Source organism: Hyaena hyaena, unplaced genomic scaffold, assembly GCF_003009895.1.
Source record: "Hyaena hyaena isolate Hyena2069 unplaced genomic scaffold, ASM300989v1 scaffold_823, whole genome shotgun sequence".
Lineage (NCBI taxonomy): Eukaryota > Metazoa > Chordata > Mammalia > Carnivora > Hyaenidae > Hyaena > Hyaena hyaena.
The window spans coordinates 584,963-603,884 of record NW_024081456.1 but is presented as its reverse complement, the minus strand read 5'-3'; the positions used below and the strand labels follow the sequence as shown (position 1 = coordinate 603,884).

The 18,922-nt window shown below is 60.2% G+C and overlaps 2 protein-coding genes across 2 annotated transcripts in view; both read right to left on the bottom strand.

Moving 5' to 3' along the window:
* Positions 1 to 433: 433 nt before the first annotated feature.
* On the bottom strand, positions 434 to 3,850 carry LOC120221965 (ubiquitin-associated domain-containing protein 1-like). Its single transcript, XM_039219658.1, has 3 exons — positions 3,815 to 3,850; positions 3,324 to 3,462; positions 434 to 1,004 (listed from the first exon to the last, which is right to left on the bottom strand). The coding sequence occupies exons 1-3, from the start codon at positions 3,848 to 3,850 to the stop codon at positions 889 to 891; spliced, it is 291 nt and encodes a 96-aa protein (XP_039075589.1). The 3' UTR covers positions 434 to 888.
* Positions 3,851 to 3,960: 110 nt separating this feature from the next.
* The window catches only part of LOC120221953 (ubiquitin-associated domain-containing protein 1), a 17,641-nt gene continuing 2,679 nt past the window's right edge, over positions 3,961 to 18,922 (bottom strand). Inside the window, exons 2-10 of the mRNA XM_039219638.1 lie at positions 17,337 to 17,457; positions 16,211 to 16,284; positions 12,196 to 12,303; positions 11,241 to 11,343; positions 10,916 to 11,024; positions 10,100 to 10,331; positions 7,388 to 7,474; positions 6,488 to 6,626; positions 3,961 to 4,168 (exon numbers count right to left, since the gene is read on the bottom strand). Coding sequence (XP_039075569.1) covers positions 4,053 to 4,168; positions 6,488 to 6,626; positions 7,388 to 7,474; positions 10,100 to 10,331; positions 10,916 to 11,024; positions 11,241 to 11,343; positions 12,196 to 12,303; positions 16,211 to 16,284; positions 17,337 to 17,457 — 1,089 coding nt within the window. The 3' untranslated portion in view covers positions 3,961 to 4,052. The remainder of the gene's footprint in view (positions 4,169 to 6,487; positions 6,627 to 7,387; positions 7,475 to 10,099; positions 10,332 to 10,915; positions 11,025 to 11,240; positions 11,344 to 12,195; positions 12,304 to 16,210; positions 16,285 to 17,336; positions 17,458 to 18,922) is intronic.

Genomic DNA, 18,922 nt, shown 5'->3' with positions numbered 1-18,922 from the left:
GGCAGCAAAGGCCGCCAGCCCACCCCTGCCAGGCCCCTGCCCGCCAGGTCGATGGCCGGGCGCACCCAGGTGCGGGCCCCGGCAGCGGGGGCCACTTCAGGAGACAGGTCTGGAAAAACACCTTGAAACTGCGTTAACCAGGAAGTTAACAACAGTGTTGGAAAAAAAAAAAAAAAGCAAAACCATAACCCATTTTCTCAATTTGCAACATGAGTAACATTCAGGAAAGAAAGGCAGCCCGGCTGGTGTCCGGGATCCGCCCTCGGGGCCCTGGTGACCCTACAGCCCATCCGCTCATTGGAACCGCGTCTGCCCCCCCCGATCACCCACGGCATCCTGCCACGCGTGGGGAGCTGCGGTGCTGGGGGGGTGGGGGGGCTGACTTTGTTGGGAGTGCACGAGCCCCTCTCCGGCACTAAAATCATACTGTAACAACAGGAAAAAGGGAATTTATTTATTAAAGAAAACTCATCTGTGATTTCCTCTACTTAAGTTAGTACTGACTTAACACTTTGGGCTGAAACATGCCTTCTTCCCAGTAACAAGCAGCGCCTACGGGTCGGGGCAGGGAGCGTTTCCAGAGCCCCGCGGGGCACGGTGGCGGGAGGGGACCCCTCCCGGAGCAGCCGCGCCTGTAAACACGCTCGGAGGCTAGAGGTGCGGCCGGCCTGCACGCTGCCATCACACACGTGTTTAAGCAGAAGACGGGAGCGGGAGAAGGGCCCCCGAGGTCGGAGCTCTGACGACCTGGGGCGGGTGTGGAGGGCAGGGTCGGCCGGCCCCCCTTCTCCCCCCAGCCTGCGGCTCCGGCACCGGGGGGGGGGGGGGGGGGGGGCCACGCCGGCTCCCGGGACAGGCGCCCAGCAGCCCGGAGGAGCGGCCGCGCGCCTACGTGCGGTTCAGGGTCTGGAAGATCCGGGAGATCTGCAGCATGACCGGGCCCGTCTCCGGGTCATTCATCCACTGCGTGCTGTTCAGGGGGTTGTCCAGCATGTCTTCAAACGCTGCGGGGAGAGCACAGCAAGGCCGGCTCAGAGGCCGCTCTCCGCACATGGTCAAGTGCCACAAGTGCCACCGACGGGCTTTCCTCTTTGCGGGCTCTGACGGCTCTGACTCTGACGGCTCTGATGGGGCCGAAGTAGCCCCAGGGCACGCAGAGTCCCCTCCCCCCCACCCCCCACCAACGTCTGCTCTGCCCCTCCCCTCAGGGGCCCCGCCCTCCACGCGGGGTGGGCAGGTGGCGGCCCGCGTGCTCACTGGCGTGCCGTTTCAGGGAAGCAATTTGGCAATGGCAATCGGCAATCTTAAAAATAGTCGCAGCCTATGACTCAGTAATTCCACTTCCAATCCTATCCTGGCAAAATAACCGAGCGCAGAAAAGACATAAAGATGTTGCTGCAAATGTAACAGTACCTGACTGGGAAAATCAGAATGTTCAGTGTTAAGGAAATGACTTAAAAAAACCCTGACATGGGCCACCTGGGCGGCTCAGTCGGTTAAGTGTCGGACTTCAACTCAGGTCACAATCTCACGGTTTGTGGGTTTGAGCCCCGTGTCAGGCTCTGTGCTGACGGCTCAGAGCCTGATTGGAAGTCTGTGTCCCCCTCGCTCTCTGCCCCTCCCCTGCTCGCACATGCAAGCACTCTCTCTCAAAATAAATATACACATTTTAACAATTTTTTTAATGTTTTATTTATTTCTGAGAGAGAAAGAGAGAGAGTGTGAGCAGGGTAGAGTTAGAGAGAGACACAGAATCTGAAACAGGCTCCAGGCTCCGAGCTGTCAGCACAGAGCCCGAAGTGGGGCTCGAACCCACGAACCATGAGATCATGACCTGAGCTGAAGTCAGACACTTAATCGACTGAGCCCCCTGGGTGCCCCTCCTTTTAACAATTTTTAAAAGAATGACAAAGAAACCGGACACATTAAAATCTTGAGTGAGGGGCGCCTGGGCGGCCCAGCAGGTGGAGTCTGCAACTCTCCATCCAGGGTTGTGGGTTCGAGTCCCATGCTGGGTGCAGAGAGGACTGACGTCAGACAGGTATCTCCCCGCACGCGCTGTGTCCCCACAAACCCTGGCCGGGGGAACTCGCGGGCTGCAGGTGTCACGCACGTCTGGAAAGCGTCGTCCTCCCGCGGGCCTCACCCCTGCCAGCACTGGCGCGCGGGCCTCAGGGTGTGCGACGGCCAGGGCCCCAAGGGACTGCGGCTTAGCGTGCCCTGACAGCCCTCCCAGCCCTGAAAATCACTGGGGGCCGCGATCGGAACCCTCTGGAAACCAGTTACAAACATCCGGCAGGGAGGCCAGGAGGCCAGCAGAGTGCTCAGGCTGAGTGCAGGAGGCGCACGCGGGGTCAGTGAGGAAGGGTCGGCCGCTCCGTGAACACCTCCTGGCCCAGAGCCGTCCTGGAGGACAGGGGCAGGCGGCGCGGCCTGGTGCCTGCCAACGTCCGAGACTCACACCTGCCAACGTCCGAAAGAAACACCCACCCAGAACGGAAGGGCGAGCTTGTCGTCTGCACGGGTCATGGGGGGACAAGGGGACGGGGGGGTGGGGGGGACACACGAGAGAGCCCCAAGGTGGAGCCGCATCAGAGCAGCTGGCAGATGGGGTGATGGGGCCTCGGGGACAATTGCAGGCACACCGCCCCCGAGGGGCCCAAGCGCTGAGGAAGGCCCGCTCCCGCGGTGGGGGAGGTGCCTGACAACCCGCAGGGCCTGGAATGTTCCACACTGTTGTTGGTGGTTTTCTAAGTTTATTTATTTTAGAGAGAAAGAGAACAAGCAGGGAAGGAGCAGAGACAGAGAGAGAGAATCCCAAGCAGGTTTCGCACTGTCAGCACAGAGCCCGACGTGGGGCTTGAACTCACAAACTGTGGGATCATGACCTGAGCTGAAATCAAGAGTTGGACACTTAGCCACCGAGCCGCCCAGGAGTCCCCGGCTCTTTTAATTCCACGCTCAAAGCTGAAGGATAGATGTGTGGTTCTTAGTTTCATTCTTCTTCAGCTTATGAATATCACATAGGCTTCCGGATGTAGGCTTTATTTCACAATCAAACCAAGGGCCAAAGAAAGCCCCTCACAACCAGGGAGAGCGGAGGCAAACACCTTCTGCATAGTTGGGCATGGCCCCCGGGTGCTGCCCGCGCTCTCCTGGACCCGCACAGGCCACTCTACCTGGTGCTCAGATTGTCCCAGGAGGCCGCCAACCACCGTCAGAGCCCAGCCGCCGGGCCCCACGGAGAGGGGGATGGGGACCTCGCGGTCACTCGGTGACATCCGTGCAGCGCAGGGGGCCCGCCCCTGGGGAAGCCCACGTACCTAGTAACGTTTTGGGGTTGGTCAGGCCGAGCTGCACCACCGGGTTATCCAGGATGGCTTGAAAGAGGGGGCTGTCAGGGTCGATGCCTTTGTCCAGCTCCTCGGGGGAAGGCTTCCGGTCTCCCAGCAGCCACTCGCACTGCAGGCACAAAAGCCACACACACATCAGCCGCTCCTGTAGCCCCGCTGCCCCCGGCTGCCCCCAAGCGAGGGCCCAGGCCCGGGGGCTCCGAAGTCGGCGTGGCCAGCAGACCCCAGCACCGCAGTTCAGACGAACGTGCCTGCGACTTGGCAGCGGGACCCACGCGGGGTGTGGGGAAGAGAATGAAGACATGCGCAGAAGCTCCAGGCCTCGGCCCCAGGAAGTCCCGCGGAACCAGCTAAGGCCCCCGGCCGCCTCCACACCCTCCCCGGGGAGCTGGCGGTCCAGCAGCCCACGTGTCCATGGCTGGGGCCCCTCTCAGGCTCAGCCCGGCCAGCCAACGACTCACGCACACGGTCGTCCAGAGACAGAGCCCGGGGCGCATGGGGGCTCAGTCNAGAAGACGGGAGCGGGAGAAGGGCCCCCGAGGTCGGAGCTCTGACGACCTGGGGCGGGTGTGGAGGGCAGGGTCGGCCGGCCCCCCTTCTCCCCCCTCCGCGCTCTTCCAGAGACTGGCCGGCGGTGGGAAGGGGGCCACGCCGGCTCCCGGGACAGGCGCCCAGCAGCCCGGAGGAGCGGCCGCGCGCCTACGTGCGGTTCAGGGTCTGGAAGATCCGGGAGATCTGCAGCATGACCGGGCCCGTCTCCGGGTCATTCATCCACTGCGTGCTGTTCAGGGGGTTGTCCAGCATGTCTTCAAACGCTGCGGGGAGAGCACAGCAAGGCCGGCTCAGAGGCCGCTCTCCGCACATGGTCAAGTGCCACAAGTGCCACCGACGGGCTTTCCTCTTTGCGGGCTCTGACGGCTCTGACTCTGACGGCTCTGATGGGGCCGAAGTAGCCCCAGGGCACGCAGAGTCCCCTCCCCCCCACCCCCCACCAACGTCTGCTCTGCCCCTCCCCTCAGGGGCCCCGCCCTCCACGCGGGGTGGGCAGGTGGCGGCCCGCGTGCTCACTGGCGTGCCGTTTCAGGGAAGCAATTTGGCAATGGCAATCGGCAATCTTAAAAATAGTCGCAGCCTATGACTCAGTAATTCCACTTCCAATCCTATCCTGGCAAAATAACCGAGCGCAGAAAAGACATAAAGATGTTGCTGCAAATGTAACAGTACCTGACTGGGAAAATCAGAATGTTCAGTGTTAAGGAAATGACTTAAAAAAACCCTGACATGGGCCACCTGGGCGGCTCAGTCGGTTAAGTGTCGGACTTCAACTCAGGTCACAATCTCACGGTTTGTGGGTTTGAGCCCCGTGTCAGGCTCTGTGCTGACGGCTCAGAGCCTGATTGGAAGTCTGTGTCCCCCTCGCTCTCTGCCCCTCCCCTGCTCGCACATGCAAGCACTCTCTCTCAAAATAAATATACACATTTTAACAATTTTTTTAATGTTTTATTTATTTCTGAGAGAGAAAGAGAGAGAGTGTGAGCAGGGTAGAGTTAGAGAGAGACACAGAATCTGAAACAGGCTCCAGGCTCCGAGCTGTCAGCACAGAGCCCGAAGTGGGGCTCGAACCCACGAACCATGAGATCATGACCTGAGCTGAAGTCAGACACTTAATCGACTGAGCCCCCTGGGTGCCCCTCCTTTTAACAATTTTTAAAAGAATGACAAAGAAACCGGACACATTAAAATCTTGAGTGAGGGGCGCCTGGGCGGCCCAGCAGGTGGAGTCTGCAACTCTCCATCCAGGGTTGTGGGTTCGAGTCCCATGCTGGGTGCAGAGAGGACTGACGTCAGACAGGTATCTCCCCGCACGCGCTGTGTCCCCACAAACCCTGGCCGGGGGAACTCGCGGGCTGCAGGTGTCACGCACGTCTGGAAAGCGTCGTCCTCCCGCGGGCCTCACCCCTGCCAGCACTGGCGCGCGGGCCTCAGGGTGTGCGACGGCCAGGGCCCCAAGGGACTGCGGCTTAGCGTGCCCTGACAGCCCTCCCAGCCCTGAAAATCACTGGGGGCCGCGATCGGAACCCTCTGGAAACCAGTTACAAACATCCGGCAGGGAGGCCAGGAGGCCAGCAGAGTGCTCAGGCTGAGTGCAGGAGGCGCACGCGGGGTCAGTGAGGAAGGGTCGGCCGCTCCGTGAACACCTCCTGGCCCAGAGCCGTCCTGGAGGACAGGGGCAGGCGGCGCGGCCTGGTGCCTGCCAACGTCCGAGACTCACACCTGCCAACGTCCGAAAGAAACACCCACCCAGAACGGAAGGGCGAGCTTGTCGTCTGCACGGGTCATGGGGGGACAAGGGGACGGGGGGGTGGGGGGGACACACGAGAGAGCCCCAAGGTGGAGCCGCATCAGAGCAGCTGGCAGATGGGGTGATGGGGCCTCGGGGACAATTGCAGGCACACCGCCCCCGAGGGGCCCAAGCGCTGAGGAAGGCCCGCTCCCGCGGTGGGGGAGGTGCCTGACAACCCGCAGGGCCTGGAATGTTCCACACTGTTGTTGGTGGTTTTCTAAGTTTATTTATTTTAGAGAGAAAGAGAACAAGCAGGGAAGGAGCAGAGACAGAGAGAGAGAATCCCAAGCAGGTTTCGCACTGTCAGCACAGAGCCCGACGTGGGGCTTGAACTCACAAACTGTGGGATCATGACCTGAGCTGAAATCAAGAGTTGGACACTTAGCCACCGAGCCGCCCAGGAGTCCCCGGCTCTTTTAATTCCACGCTCAAAGCTGAAGGATAGATGTGTGGTTCTTAGTTTCATTCTTCTTCAGCTTATGAATATCACATAGGCTTCCGGATGTAGGCTTTATTTCACAATCAAACCAAGGGCCAAAGAAAGCCCCTCACAACCAGGGAGAGCGGAGGCAAACACCTTCTGCATAGTTGGGCATGGCCCCCGGGTGCTGCCCGCGCTCTCCTGGACCCGCACAGGCCACTCTACCTGGTGCTCAGATTGTCCCAGGAGGCCGCCAACCACCGTCAGAGCCCAGCCGCCGGGCCCCACGGAGAGGGGGATGGGGACCTCGCGGTCACTCGGTGACATCCGTGCAGCGCAGGGGGCCCGCCCCTGGGGAAGCCCACGTACCTAGTAACGTTTTGGGGTTGGTCAGGCCGAGCTGCACCACCGGGTTATCCAGGATGGCTTGAAAGAGGGGGCTGTCAGGGTCGATGCCTTTGTCCAGCTCCTCGGGGGAAGGCTTCCGGTCTCCCAGCAGCCACTCGCACTGCAGGCACAAAAGCCACACACACATCAGCCGCTCCTGTAGCCCCGCTGCCCCCGGCTGCCCCCAAGCGAGGGCCCAGGCCCGGGGGCTCCGAAGTCGGCGTGGCCAGCAGACCCCAGCACCGCAGTTCAGACGAACGTGCCTGCGACTTGGCAGCGGGACCCACGCGGGGTGTGGGGAAGAGAATGAAGACATGCGCAGAAGCTCCAGGCCTCGGCCCCAGGAAGTCCCGCGGAACCAGCTAAGGCCCCCGGCCGCCTCCACACCCTCCCCGGGGAGCTGGCGGTCCAGCAGCCCACGTGTCCATGGCTGGGGCCCCTCTCAGGCTCAGCCCGGCCAGCCAACGACTCACGCACACGGTCGTCCAGAGACAGAGCCCGGGGCGCATGGGGGCTCAGTCTGTTAAGTGTCCAACTCTCGGTTTCTACTCAGGTCATGATCTCGAGGCCTCACAGGTTCGTGCCCCATGTTGGGCTCTGTGCTGACAGCACGCAGCCTGCCTGGGATTCTGTCTCTTCCTCTCTCTCTGCCCCTCCCCTGCTCTCATTCTCTCTCAAAATTAACATGTAAACTTAAAAAAAAAAAAAAAAAGGCCCAGAACTCTCTCCGTACATAAAACATGTTGAACTGTGACACCATTTACTCCCTCGGCAGCAGGACAAGGGACCACCTGAGACAGGAGCGCGTCCAGGCTCCCCAAGGGGGGCCGCGCGGGCGGGGAGGGCGGGCGACCGGGGCGCAGAGGTGTGGCTGGTACTCACGGCGGCGCTCTGCTGGTTGTTGTTCACTCTGAGGGCATCCATCACTTCCTTTTCATCGAATCCCATCTCCATCAGGGAAATGACGGCCTGAAGGGGAACCATGGACCACTCAGTGCCGCCCTCGCCGGGGACGCACCACCACTCGCCACGGAACTGGGCCGAGTCCATGCGGCCCCAGATCCGCGCTCGGAAGCTGCTCACCAACATGCCACGAGAGGGCCACGGCGTCAGCCCCGTTCAGGTTCGTCCCCGTGTGTGGGGAAAGGTCTCCAGCCCCCCACCGTGAGCTCACTGCGGGGCCCCAGGACCCGGAACGGAAGGTGTCGGGGAGAGACCGCGAGGTAGGCAAACCCGACTGAGGTGGAGAAAGACTGTCCCCCTCGCTTGCGGGAAATAGGCCTCTGCAGACTCTATCCCTCAAATGTGACACTAAAATTACCTTCAAACATCTTACAGTTAATACGACGTAAGCTGTAAATACGAACATGTGCTAATTCTCCGAGGGAACGATGGCCCAAGTTCAGTATCACGGGGACGGGAGACGTACGATTGAGGACAAAACCCACGAGACACGTTATGTCCTTCACTTCACTACCGACTTTATCGTACAATCTTTAAAATGGTTGATTTTGGGGGAAAAATAAAAAAGGCAAAGATTTCATCAAGTTAATTAATTCTCTAGACAGGGCCCCAGGGTTCTCAGGGCACCCGGCTGGGGGGGTGCAGGGGGGCCACGAGGCAGCACCGTGCCGTGACCCCCCCGCTTCCCCTTCCCGAGCCGGCTCCTAACCCTGGGGGGGGGGGGTGCAGGGGGTCCATGAGGCAGCACCGTGCCGTGACCCCCCTGCTTTCCTTTCCCGAGCCAGCTCCTAACCCGGGGGGGGGTGTGCAGGGGGTCCACGAGGCAGCACCGTGCCATGACCCCCCGCTTTCCTTTCCCGAGCCAGCTCCTAACCTGGGGGGGGGCAGGGGGTCCACGAGGCAGCACCATGCCGTGACCCCCCGCTTTCCTTTCCCGAGCTGGCTCCTAACCCGGGGGGGGGGGTCCCACCCACGAATCCTGGGAGAAGAACCCGCCATGCGCTAGTCTGACCCCAGGGCACAAAAAATGGCCAGGAACTTCCCGCCAGATTCAAGAGGGTGGCCTTCCTGTGAGTGTCAGTAAACGCCTTCCTGTTCCTTCACTCACCCCCGGCTCGGCCTGGGGAAACCACGCCACGGTCCTTCTGCACGGACGGTGACGCTGGGCATGCGCCTCAGCCCGCCCGCCAGGGGCCGCATGCTCTCAGCTCTCAAGACCAGGCTCCGCCTGCCCCGCGCACCGCACTCACCGGCCCCCCACGGCAGGCGTGGGCACAGGGGACGGGGAAGCGGCAGGAAAGCCTGTTTTGGGTTCAAGTCCAAGCGCTGCTCCCCGATCCAGATCCTGGAGCCACACTGACAGCCCTGTCCTTCCAGACTGTTCTCTCACATACTGAGGGACGAGATGGTGTGAGAAAGCAACGTCCTGGCCCCGCCTCGACAGCCTTTTGTAATAATCATCACAGAACATCTACCAGAGGGGACAGGAAGGCCTGGCACAGGCGCACGTCTTGGGAGAAGAGCAGAGCAGACTGAGCGACACCTACGTTATGAGGTCGAGAGGGCAGCAAGGACCACCAGCTGGGCAGCGGGGGCGGCTGAGGACACTGTGAGACCACCCCCCAGGGACACGGCGTCCCTCCCACGGGGCTCAGCCAGCACCCGGCCAGGCTTCAGAAACACCAGCTGCAGGCGGCACAAACAGGTCCAAGTGCACAGCTGAGCTCACGAGAAAGCAGCCAGGGAGGGGGCGGGAGGCATTAGCAGGGCCTGCGGTTGGGGTCTAATGTGCAACACACAGAACGTGGGCCTTGGGTCCACGCGAGGTGACGAGCTAGAGCTTAAACCCAGGACCCTGGGAAGGGTCTGCACCCCCAGAGGGACAATGAGCCGCAAAAGCACCGGTCCCTGTGCAGGAACAGCCAGCCCCTGAGCGGGGCCTACACCTGCGTGGTCAGCACAAACCGGGCCCCTGGTGGGAGGTGCCACGCAGCCCAGGGAAACAAGTGCCCAATCAGCCTGGCGGGCATCCCACAGGCCACAGGGGAGCCCACGCTGGCAGCACAGCACCCCAGGCAGAATCAGCAGCACATGGACTTGGAGCCCTAACACCTCGAGCTGACGGATCTATAATCCGAAAGGAAACCACAGCCTTAAAACACAGAGAACATTCTAGAGGAAAGCAAGAGCCCAGTAGAAGAACGGAGCAGTGGAGAACAGGGAGTCACAACAGCACGCAGGATGAGGTGGCCTGAGGGGCGGCCACACACCAGACACGGACGTCAGCTGCCGAGTACCGCCCGAGACAGCTGGACCCCAGGTCCTTACACCCTGCACACACCCCGGCTAGCGGATGGTCAGAGCCTTGCCGACTCCCTGTCCCCTGTCCTGTCTCCGGGCAGTGTCCCCACCAGCCTGAGGTCACTCACCACCCACAGCGGGAACGTGGACAGGACCCTGTTGTGAGAGTGCACGTGACAAATGGGCCACCCAGACCCGCGTAGGGCAACTGAAAACGGACGTTGGGCCTGACGACAGCCCTCACCCGGGTCTAGCTTGCTCCGCCCGGCGCAGCACCCACCCCCCACAGTGGAGAAACCCCGCCAGGCGGTGCCAGGCCCAGACACATACCCGAGCATCAGCCCGGAACTCCCTTTTCCTCCGGATCTTCTTGAAGATCTCCGTGAGCTCATCCCTGGGCTCCTCGTCCCCCGCGTCCCCCGTGCTAGTCCCGGCTGCCTCGGAGGCACCCTCAGGGGCGGCCTCAGCTCCTCCGGGAGAGGCCTGGCCTGGAAGAGGCGAGTCGATGGTCGGGTCTTCCGCGTGCTCGATCAGCCACTCCATGGCCTGAGGCACCGACATGCTGAAAGGTGACAAGAAGCTCTTCCCACCAGCCCAGGCGACCGAGGAGGGCCTCCCACCTCCTCCCCCCGCTTTCCCCCCGGAAGGCTCTCTGGCCTCAACGACTTCTCTAGCAGGAGCTGGTGACCCCTTGGGAGAGGCCCTGGCCCCTCGCTCTGAACTCCCTCAAGACCCCGGCCAGAACACAGAGACCCGTGTACTAGGCAAGGGGCACGAGTTCACGAAGAGCACGGGGGAACCGGGGCCCCCGACCGTCCCCCGGCTTATCAGTCGCTCGCTAAGAGCTGAGTGTAGACGCAGAGGCGAGCAGCTACGGCGGGGAAAGGGCAGGAGGCTAAGGGGACCCAGCTCCGGGCCACCGTGTGCCCACCACCCGCCCTGTCCCCAGCCCTCCCCCAAGGTGAGGCCTTCTCACCGTCCGGGGACACTGGAGGTACCTACCAGGTTACCCTGGGGACGCGCGTGCAGAGTTTCTCTTTAAAAACTCACATCTATTAGAACTGGTTCAAAGAGTTTGGGACGGAGGACGTCACCCCGGGGACCCCACAGCGGCGGTGGCAAGGGGACAAGGTGGCCTGCACGTACTGGTTCAGCCGCAGGGCCTTCGCGGCCCTGCTCTCCGGGAAGCCCATCTCCGTGAGCTGCCGCAGGGCTGCCTCGTCCACTCTCCCGTCTTCCTCCTCATCCAGCATCGCTGCGGGCCAGGGATGGGGCGATCCGTGAGGGCCCGGCCAGTACAAGGGGCTTGGGGTCCCCCCGACCCTCAGCAAATCCACACGGACACCTCAGCCGGCACCCGTGTGGACAGGAGCCCCGGGTCAACAGGGAAGCACAAACGGAAAGCACCTGACCCCGGGTGTGAACGGGCGTGGCCAGAGCGCAGGTTGCATCAACCTGGGGCTGCTCATACCATTCGCCTTCTTAAACAGCTCGACTGCATCTGGGTTCAGCGCTAACAACTTCTGAGCCACCTCGATGAGAGACACCAGGATCTTCCGGAGCTCCGTCTGGAACTGCGGGGCAAGGAGAAAAAGGCTCTTAGCGCCCCGCGTGCCCGAGACCTGCTGGGACACGTAACCATGCTCCTGGGCCCCGCGCCTCTGCATCTCTGAGTCCCAACTATGCTGCTGCTGCTTCCTGCACACGGACACCGACAGAAGCAGAGGTGGGTGACACCAGGAGGGTCTGCGCCGGGCGGGAAGAGAGGCCTCGCGGGCACAGACGGGCCACAGGCTCTGCCCCTGGGCCGGCACAGAAAGCACCGGGCATGTTAAGTGCAGGGGCACAGCCTGACCGGATGGGCTCCCGGCACAGGCCTCGAGCTCTCACTGGGAAGAAGGATGCCATGAGCGCAACCAGATCCCCCTGCGGATGGGTCCCCGGTTCCATGGGCGACATGGGGGCCCCCGTTCATTCCCACAACAGGCCTGACACTGCAGGAGTGGCACCGCACGGGGCAGGCGCACGGGAGCCCGATGCCCTGCTGGACAGGGCGCGCCCTGCCGCAGAGGCGCCCCAGCCCAGGCGGCCACGCGGTCCCGGGCTGCAGGGCACCGGCGCACCCTGCGTCCTGGGCCGCTCCACAGGACACGGGATACACTCTGCTTTGTCAGCTCAGAACTCTGCAGCCCAAAATTACTCAAAGTCTCGATTTCTCTACTAGTTTTTGCCAAACTTAGGGTAAAACTCTAGTATTTTCTCAGTAGCATCTACCTTTGTGGTTCTGCCTTCCAGTATCTTCTTAAACTTTTTATTTTGAAATAATCTAAGGTTTACAGAGAAGTTGCAAAAATGTACACGGAGCTCCTGTTTGCCCCCCCACCCCCACCCCAAACTGCACGGCACGGCCCACGGTGAGCACTTACGTCTCTGACATTAGTCTGGACCTCAGCCCGGTCCATGTTGTAGGAGGGGAGGTTGGCGGTGGCCCGGAAAATAGCTTCTCTATCTGGGGCTTTCTCCTCTTGCTTTTTCTACACAGAAGAGTAATCAGAAAGTCTGAAATGAATAGGGCGCCTGGGAGCTCAGTCAGCTAAGCCTCCGACCCTTGAATTCAGCTCAGGTCATGCTCTTGTGGCTTGTGAGTTCGAGTCCCACGTGGGGCTCTGCACTGACAGTGTGGGGCCTGCTTGGGCTTCTGTCTCCCTCTCTCTGCCCCTCCCTCACGCATGTGCATGTTCTCTCAAAAACAAACACTAAACAAAAAAGAAAAGTCTGAAATGAATATGAGAGCAGGAAAAGGCAAGACTCCGTCAGCAGGACGCACGGGGCTCCAGCGGGGAGAACCCCTTTCCCAGGGCGCTGGGGCTGTGCTGGCCTCACAGAGGGTCCCTGCAGGTTCTGTGCGCATCCTGGGGGACAGAGGACAGGCTGCTCGGTCACAACCAGAGGGTGGCAGGGCAGGAGAGCAGCCAGGCACAGTCTCTCGCGGCCACAGGGAGACCAGCACGCGTGAGCCGCAGCCGTGCCGGGGCGCCCAACGCGGCAGCACATCCGTACTGGACAGCAGCGACTCCCGAGGCAAAGAGAACTGTTCTTCCAAGACGGAAAACAGACGGGGGTCCACAGAGCAGGAGTCCAGCCAGAAACAAGGGCAGGCCGACGCCACGGCCAAGGGAAGCGCCCAGGTTGGGAGTGAGCGGCCGAATGCTCCTCTGCCACCCTGCTCGGCCAGCAACCACCCTGGAGGGGGCAGGCTTGGGGAGCCCGAGCCATGGAGCCTGCGCTCAGCAGCAGGAAAACGAGGCACCATCTCAACCCTCGACGAGACCCAGCCCCTGTGCTCCTCGGCTTCAAGGACCCCCGGTGGGAGACACACCGCTGTGGGGAGGGAGGGACAGGGCCAAGTCTCTGCCCTACAGGGAGCCCAGCAGCAGGCACGACCCTGGGCACAGAGAGCAGCCGGTGAGCCCCCGGCGCTTCGTATAGAGATGGCAGCCGAGGAGGGCGGGGGGGAGGAAAGCCTCCACACGAAACAAAGACCAAAGTGAGAACGGGGAAGGTAAGAAAGTGCAAAGGAGAGAACAAAAGGAAGACGACTTCACACCAGAAAACCCTCAGAGAGATGGGGGCACAGCACCATCGGAGAGGGAGACGCCGCTGGGAGACGGAAAGTTTCACCACCGGATGAACGGCCATAGCAGTTAGGGGGAAACGTCCAGGAAATCGCCAGCATCCAACTAAAGGGACTCCAGAAAGAGGGAAGAGAACACGAGGGGAGGGCATTCCCCAAAAACAACCCAGAAAAATTTCTGGAATGAAAACCCACGAATATCTGACCCTATGTGCCAGGCAGCCGAGGGGTGGGGGGTGAGGGGGCAGAGATCTGCATCAATGCAGATATGAACCTTCAAAGCCCTCAGGAGCCTGGGAGATGCTAAAAGACCCCGGGGGTGGGGGAGGAGACGAAGCAGAGCAGGTACAGGGGACAAGTCAAGGCCGAGCAGCTCCCGCCGCAGCGCGGACACCCCGGAGGCAGGGCCCAGCACCTTCACCAGCACCACTGAGCGCCGAGGACAGGGCCTCCAGGCTCCCTTCCCTCCCAGGTGCTAAGGGAAGTCAGGTCCCACCAGATAAGTCAACTGTAAGATACTCGATACTTCAGCCAGAACCTGCATCTGGCCCTAAGAGCCCATGCCCGGCAATCATGCCCGCACAATCCCAGGGCCTGTGCACAAGACGGATTCCGTCCTGGGGTGAGATGAGGCTGTGGCAAATTTAAGTAAAAGAAATTTAAGTAAAGGAAATGACCCTCCCCCCCCCCCCGGTGGGCCTGACCTAATCAGCAAGCCGTTAAAAAGGACAGTACTCTTTCTGGCCGGAAGGAGATTCAACGCATGAGAAATTCTATCACTGGCTCTGAAGATGCTGGGGACTGTGTGGCAAGGAATGTGGCGGACTGGCTACCGAGCAAGAAAACGGGACCTCGGCCCGTCAGTGGCAGGAACCGCCAACCACCGGAATGCACCCAAGGCAGACCCTTCCCCAGAGCCTCCCAAGAGGAACACATGCCAGCCGCACCTTGATTTGGACCCAAGAGCCTAAGGCAGGGCCCAGCCGAGCCCACCCAGACCGCTGGCCACAGACCCGTGAGCCGCGTGCTGTCTGTGGGTACGAGGCGGGCGGCAGCAGGGAGCATACAGATATTCAAGGTTCAGAAGCTCCAACACAGGGGTGAGGCGGGAAAGCCTAGAAGCCACTGAGGCAGAGGGATGCAGCTGGAGGGGGCTGGAGGGACGTTTCCAGGACAGCGGGAGCTGGCAGATGGCCTTACACATGTGACTCTGTTTTCAAAGGGATTTATCAATCCCCACAAAGACCGAAAAACTTAGCAATAACCCTGTAGAAAGCAAAAGGAAGAGAGGCGCCTGGGGGGCTGGGTGGGTTGAGCGTCGGACTTCAGCTCAGGTCATGATCTCCCAGTCGGTGGGTTCGCGCCCCGCGTCAGGCTCTGTGCTGACAGCTCGGAGCCTGGAGCCTGTTTCAGATTCTGTGCCTCCCTCTCTCTCTGCCCTCCCCCATTCATGCTCTGTCGCTGTCACTATCTCTCTTTCAAGAATAAGTAAACTTTAAAAGAAAACAAAAGGAGGCGGCAATGGGGGTCCAGAAGAAAGAAAGTTGTATAAAAAAAAAGGATAATCTTAGTACCCTTCACTCCTAACAGAAAACCACACATACACACTAATCCTAAAAGAAACTCTAAAATCCTCAACCGGCGTGGAAACCACCAGCGCTGTGATCTAACACACCAAACACCACGGAGCCAAAGAATCCAAAACTGACATTCTAAGAAATAACAAATAATGTGTGTTGTTTAGCAATCAGGCAGAGAATCACCAAGGGAAACACAGAATGAGTTAAAGAGGTCGCCTTTACTCTCTCAAAAATAAACAAATATTATAAACAATTTTTTAAAAAGGCTGCCTTTAAGAGCATGTGACTCAGGTGGGAGCGGGAGACACGGAGAGGCAGGCAGCACCATCTGCCTTCATAAACACGTGTTATCTTCACTTAAAATTGACAATAATTCACAAAAAAGAGCATTGTCTTACAATGTTTCATTTTGCAAATACGTGTGGGGACAGGGTGACCTGCCACGTGAGGTCCACAGTTGCAACTCACCCAGAGCCACCATGGTGGTGGGAACCCCACTGTCTGTCTACACTGGCCACCAAGGGCCCGCACTGCAGCCAGAGAGCTGGTCGCCCAGACAGTCCCCAGGCACAGCAGCGGCAGGCCCAGACCTGAGTCCCAGAGCTGGGGGAGCAGCTGGCCCGTTTCTGTGCCAGCGCCGTGGCCAGGTGTGGCCGCAGATAAGCTCCCAGGCACTGCTCTTGTGCCGCCTGTCCCAGAGGAGACCCTGAGATAGCTCGCTGTTTGGGGGCCCACGCCCATGCAGTCCACCCTGCTTTCTCCGGGGTGAACGCCCTCCCCAGCATTTCAGAGCATGAATAAGAAACTCCCCAAGATACATGAAGGAAAATTGTGAAATGAGCATGGTGGCCCCTTTAAAACAGCACTGTTTTGCACCTGGGCGCGGGTGTGGGGGTCCCCGGCCCCTCCAGGAACTTCCCAAGCACCAGCCTGCACTCCTGGGCCAGGGGCCCGAGCGTGTGCCCACCACCCCTTGCCCGCGCTGTGGGTGCAGGCCCACCGGGGAGAGGAGGAAGGGCACGGGAGAGCTGGGTAGCCCAGAGGACAGAGTGCCGGCCCCACGGCCAGCAACCAGGAGAGGCTGGGCCGCGACCAAGAAGCCCCATGACCATGGCCGTGACCGTGGGACGTGCTGGGTCTGCAAGCAGCCAACATCCAGAACGCCTCTATGTCTTGGGCCACAGGCCTCAGGCCGACAAAGACTCCCAGCTCCAGGCAGAGCCTCACCTTCTCTTCAGCGGACACGTCGGCCATCCTGGGCAGCGGGCTGGGGGCGCGCTTCTTGATCAGCAGCAGCACATCTGGAAAGAACACGCGCCTATCAGCCTGGTGACCTCTTCTCTGTGAAACGGCGCCGAAGGACCCAAGGACAGAGCGGAGGGGGCTCCCTGGGGTGCCGCCCACGCCATGTGCTCACACAAGCCCCGTGCCCCCCGGCTGGGGTCCCACCCAGCACAGCCCTGACGACCGTGCCAAGAACCGGTGGGAATCTCGCAAAATGTTCTCATTTCAACGGGCTCCGCTCTCGGAGGCTGGGAGCCGGCCTCAACCCTCGGAGGCGAACCTGCGGCGTGCGGGGAGACCGCGGTCCTGGGCCTGAGCCCCATACTCCCTGGAGGTCTGTGAACAATAACTCTGAAATGGGTTATTTAAGAGAATCCCAGGGGCGGCTGGGGGGCTCAGTTAGTTAAGTGTCTGACTTCAGATCTCATGGTTCGTGAGTTCGAGCCCCACGTCGGGCTCTGTGCCTGGAGAGCTCTCAGAGCCTGGAGCCTGCTTCGGATTCTGTTTCCTTCTCTCTGTCTCTCACCCACTCACACTGTCTCTCTCTCAAAAGTAAATAAACGTTAAAAAAATTTTTTTTAACTAAAAAAAAAAAAAAAAGAGAGAGAGAGAGAGTGAGAGAATCCCAGAATTAAAACCATCCCCGAATGGCACACAGAAAACTAAAAGTCTCTCCTGACACCTCCAGACATGAGTCCAGGCCGCGGGACAGATGTGTCTGTAACAGGAGTCCCTTCCCGGGAGGCCGGAAAGCGCCGCTGCACCCCTGCTGTCCGGCCGCACGACGGGGCCGGGAGCAGAGCCGCGGACCCCAGGTTTGCTTGGAAACAGAACCAAAAATAAGGCTCAGAGCTGGTTCCTGAGATGGAAGCCACCTGTTCCAGTTCGGTCTGTGCTGTTTTTCACAAGCGTCCCCCAACGCGCACTTTGTTTTAACAAACGGAAAATGAAATCGTCGCAGGGGACCCCGGTTTCCTGCTTGGCCCCAGAGCGGAACACAGCCGTGGACGCCGGGGGTGCCTGTGCCTCTCGGGCCCCAAGTCCCGTGGGTGCCCCGCGAGGCCCCTACCTTGGTCTTGGACGTTCTCTTCCAAGATTGTTCTGGCATCACTTAGCACCCTCTCTGAGGCAGCGTGTATTAATTTGTGATGGGTCACACTTTTGGGGTCTTCTAAGCTCCCGTGAGCACACTGGAGGGAAGAATCACACATTTCAAGATAGAAAATAAATAAATCGTAATCGTAACGCTATAGGGCCTGACCCCCAAACCACAGCAGGAAGGTACTGGCTACTACTTGCTAAAAAGTCAAAGCACAGACGAAGTCAAAGATTTCCCATCGATGGCAGAAGCCAAGCAAAATGCCACAACATCTGATCTCCTAGGGCAGCGATGTGTCCAGCAACCCACTCAGTCGTCCAGAAACAGGCTCACAGTTTGACATGAAATACCCTGCAGGTAATTAATAGCAACCTGAATCGCTTCCTTAGTCAGAAAGATCTGGAGAGTCATTTTAAAACGAAAAGAGCAGGTCCGCTCTTTCCTGAAAACCTAAAAACCTAAGTATGATTTGAGCACTTTTTCTTTCTTCCAGACTCACGGGAGGGGCTGGGAGACGGTGGAGAGAGAAGGCAAGTCCGCAGACACCTACAAACAGGGGCCTGACAGCTGAAGCCTGCAGACTCCAAGAGAACCACCAGCCTTCGCTCTGCCCTTGGCTCACACTCACGTGCGGCCACCACACGGGCCCTGAAGCTGCAGGTGCCGCGGGTGGGACCCCTCCTGGGCGGCCAAGGGGGGCTGGCTGACCGGCACACAGTTACGGCCCGCTTGCCAGGGCCCCAGGCGCCCCAGGATGTGGCACTGGGGCGGGGGGACAGGGGCACTGAAGTCCAGGCAGGAGGCGGCCACAGCAACACCCGGTGCACTCACATCGACAGACGAGGCAAAGGCGGCAGAGGAGGCGTCCAGACGACACTCAGACACTCTCTTCCATGTCTGACAGCAGATGACACCCCCCCACCCTCCGCTGGCCTTGTATTCGGCTCTGGCTCTGCTCCCGGAACTACTGGGTGTGCTTCTTCTAACTGAAATTTGCAGGCTAGCTGATCTGACCGGTTCAGAACACAATCTATGAAACACAATTTTCCAAAACAATCCCCACGTGGCCCCCGGGAAGCCTGTACTCCGCCGCACAGCCACAGCATGCCCGGCGCACAGCGCAGGCGTGAGCCATCCAAGCGGCGCACATGACTTCACTCTGCTCTTTTGTTCTCAGCAGAGGCGCTCCGCACAGGCGAAGATCCGCAGCGGACAGCCCAGTGCCACAGCCTGGGGGCTGACACTGCCTGCAGCTGCTTCCTCCCCAGAAGGGTCAGCAGGCCGGTCCCCTACACATGACAGGACATCTGGAGGCACACGGTCATACGATCCAACAGCCACATTAACCAGTACTGTGTCACGTAGTGGCAGTTTCACAAGAGACCCCAATTTACATGGAAGGGAAGGGGGGTAAGGGGAAGGGGAGGGGAGGGGAGGGGAGGGGGAAAGGAGGGGAGGGAAGGGGAGGGGAGGGGAGGGAAAGAGCCACAGAGCCATCAGTGTGTTCGAGCGTTCTGATGAACATCCCTGGCTGACACAGCAATACGCTCCCAGGA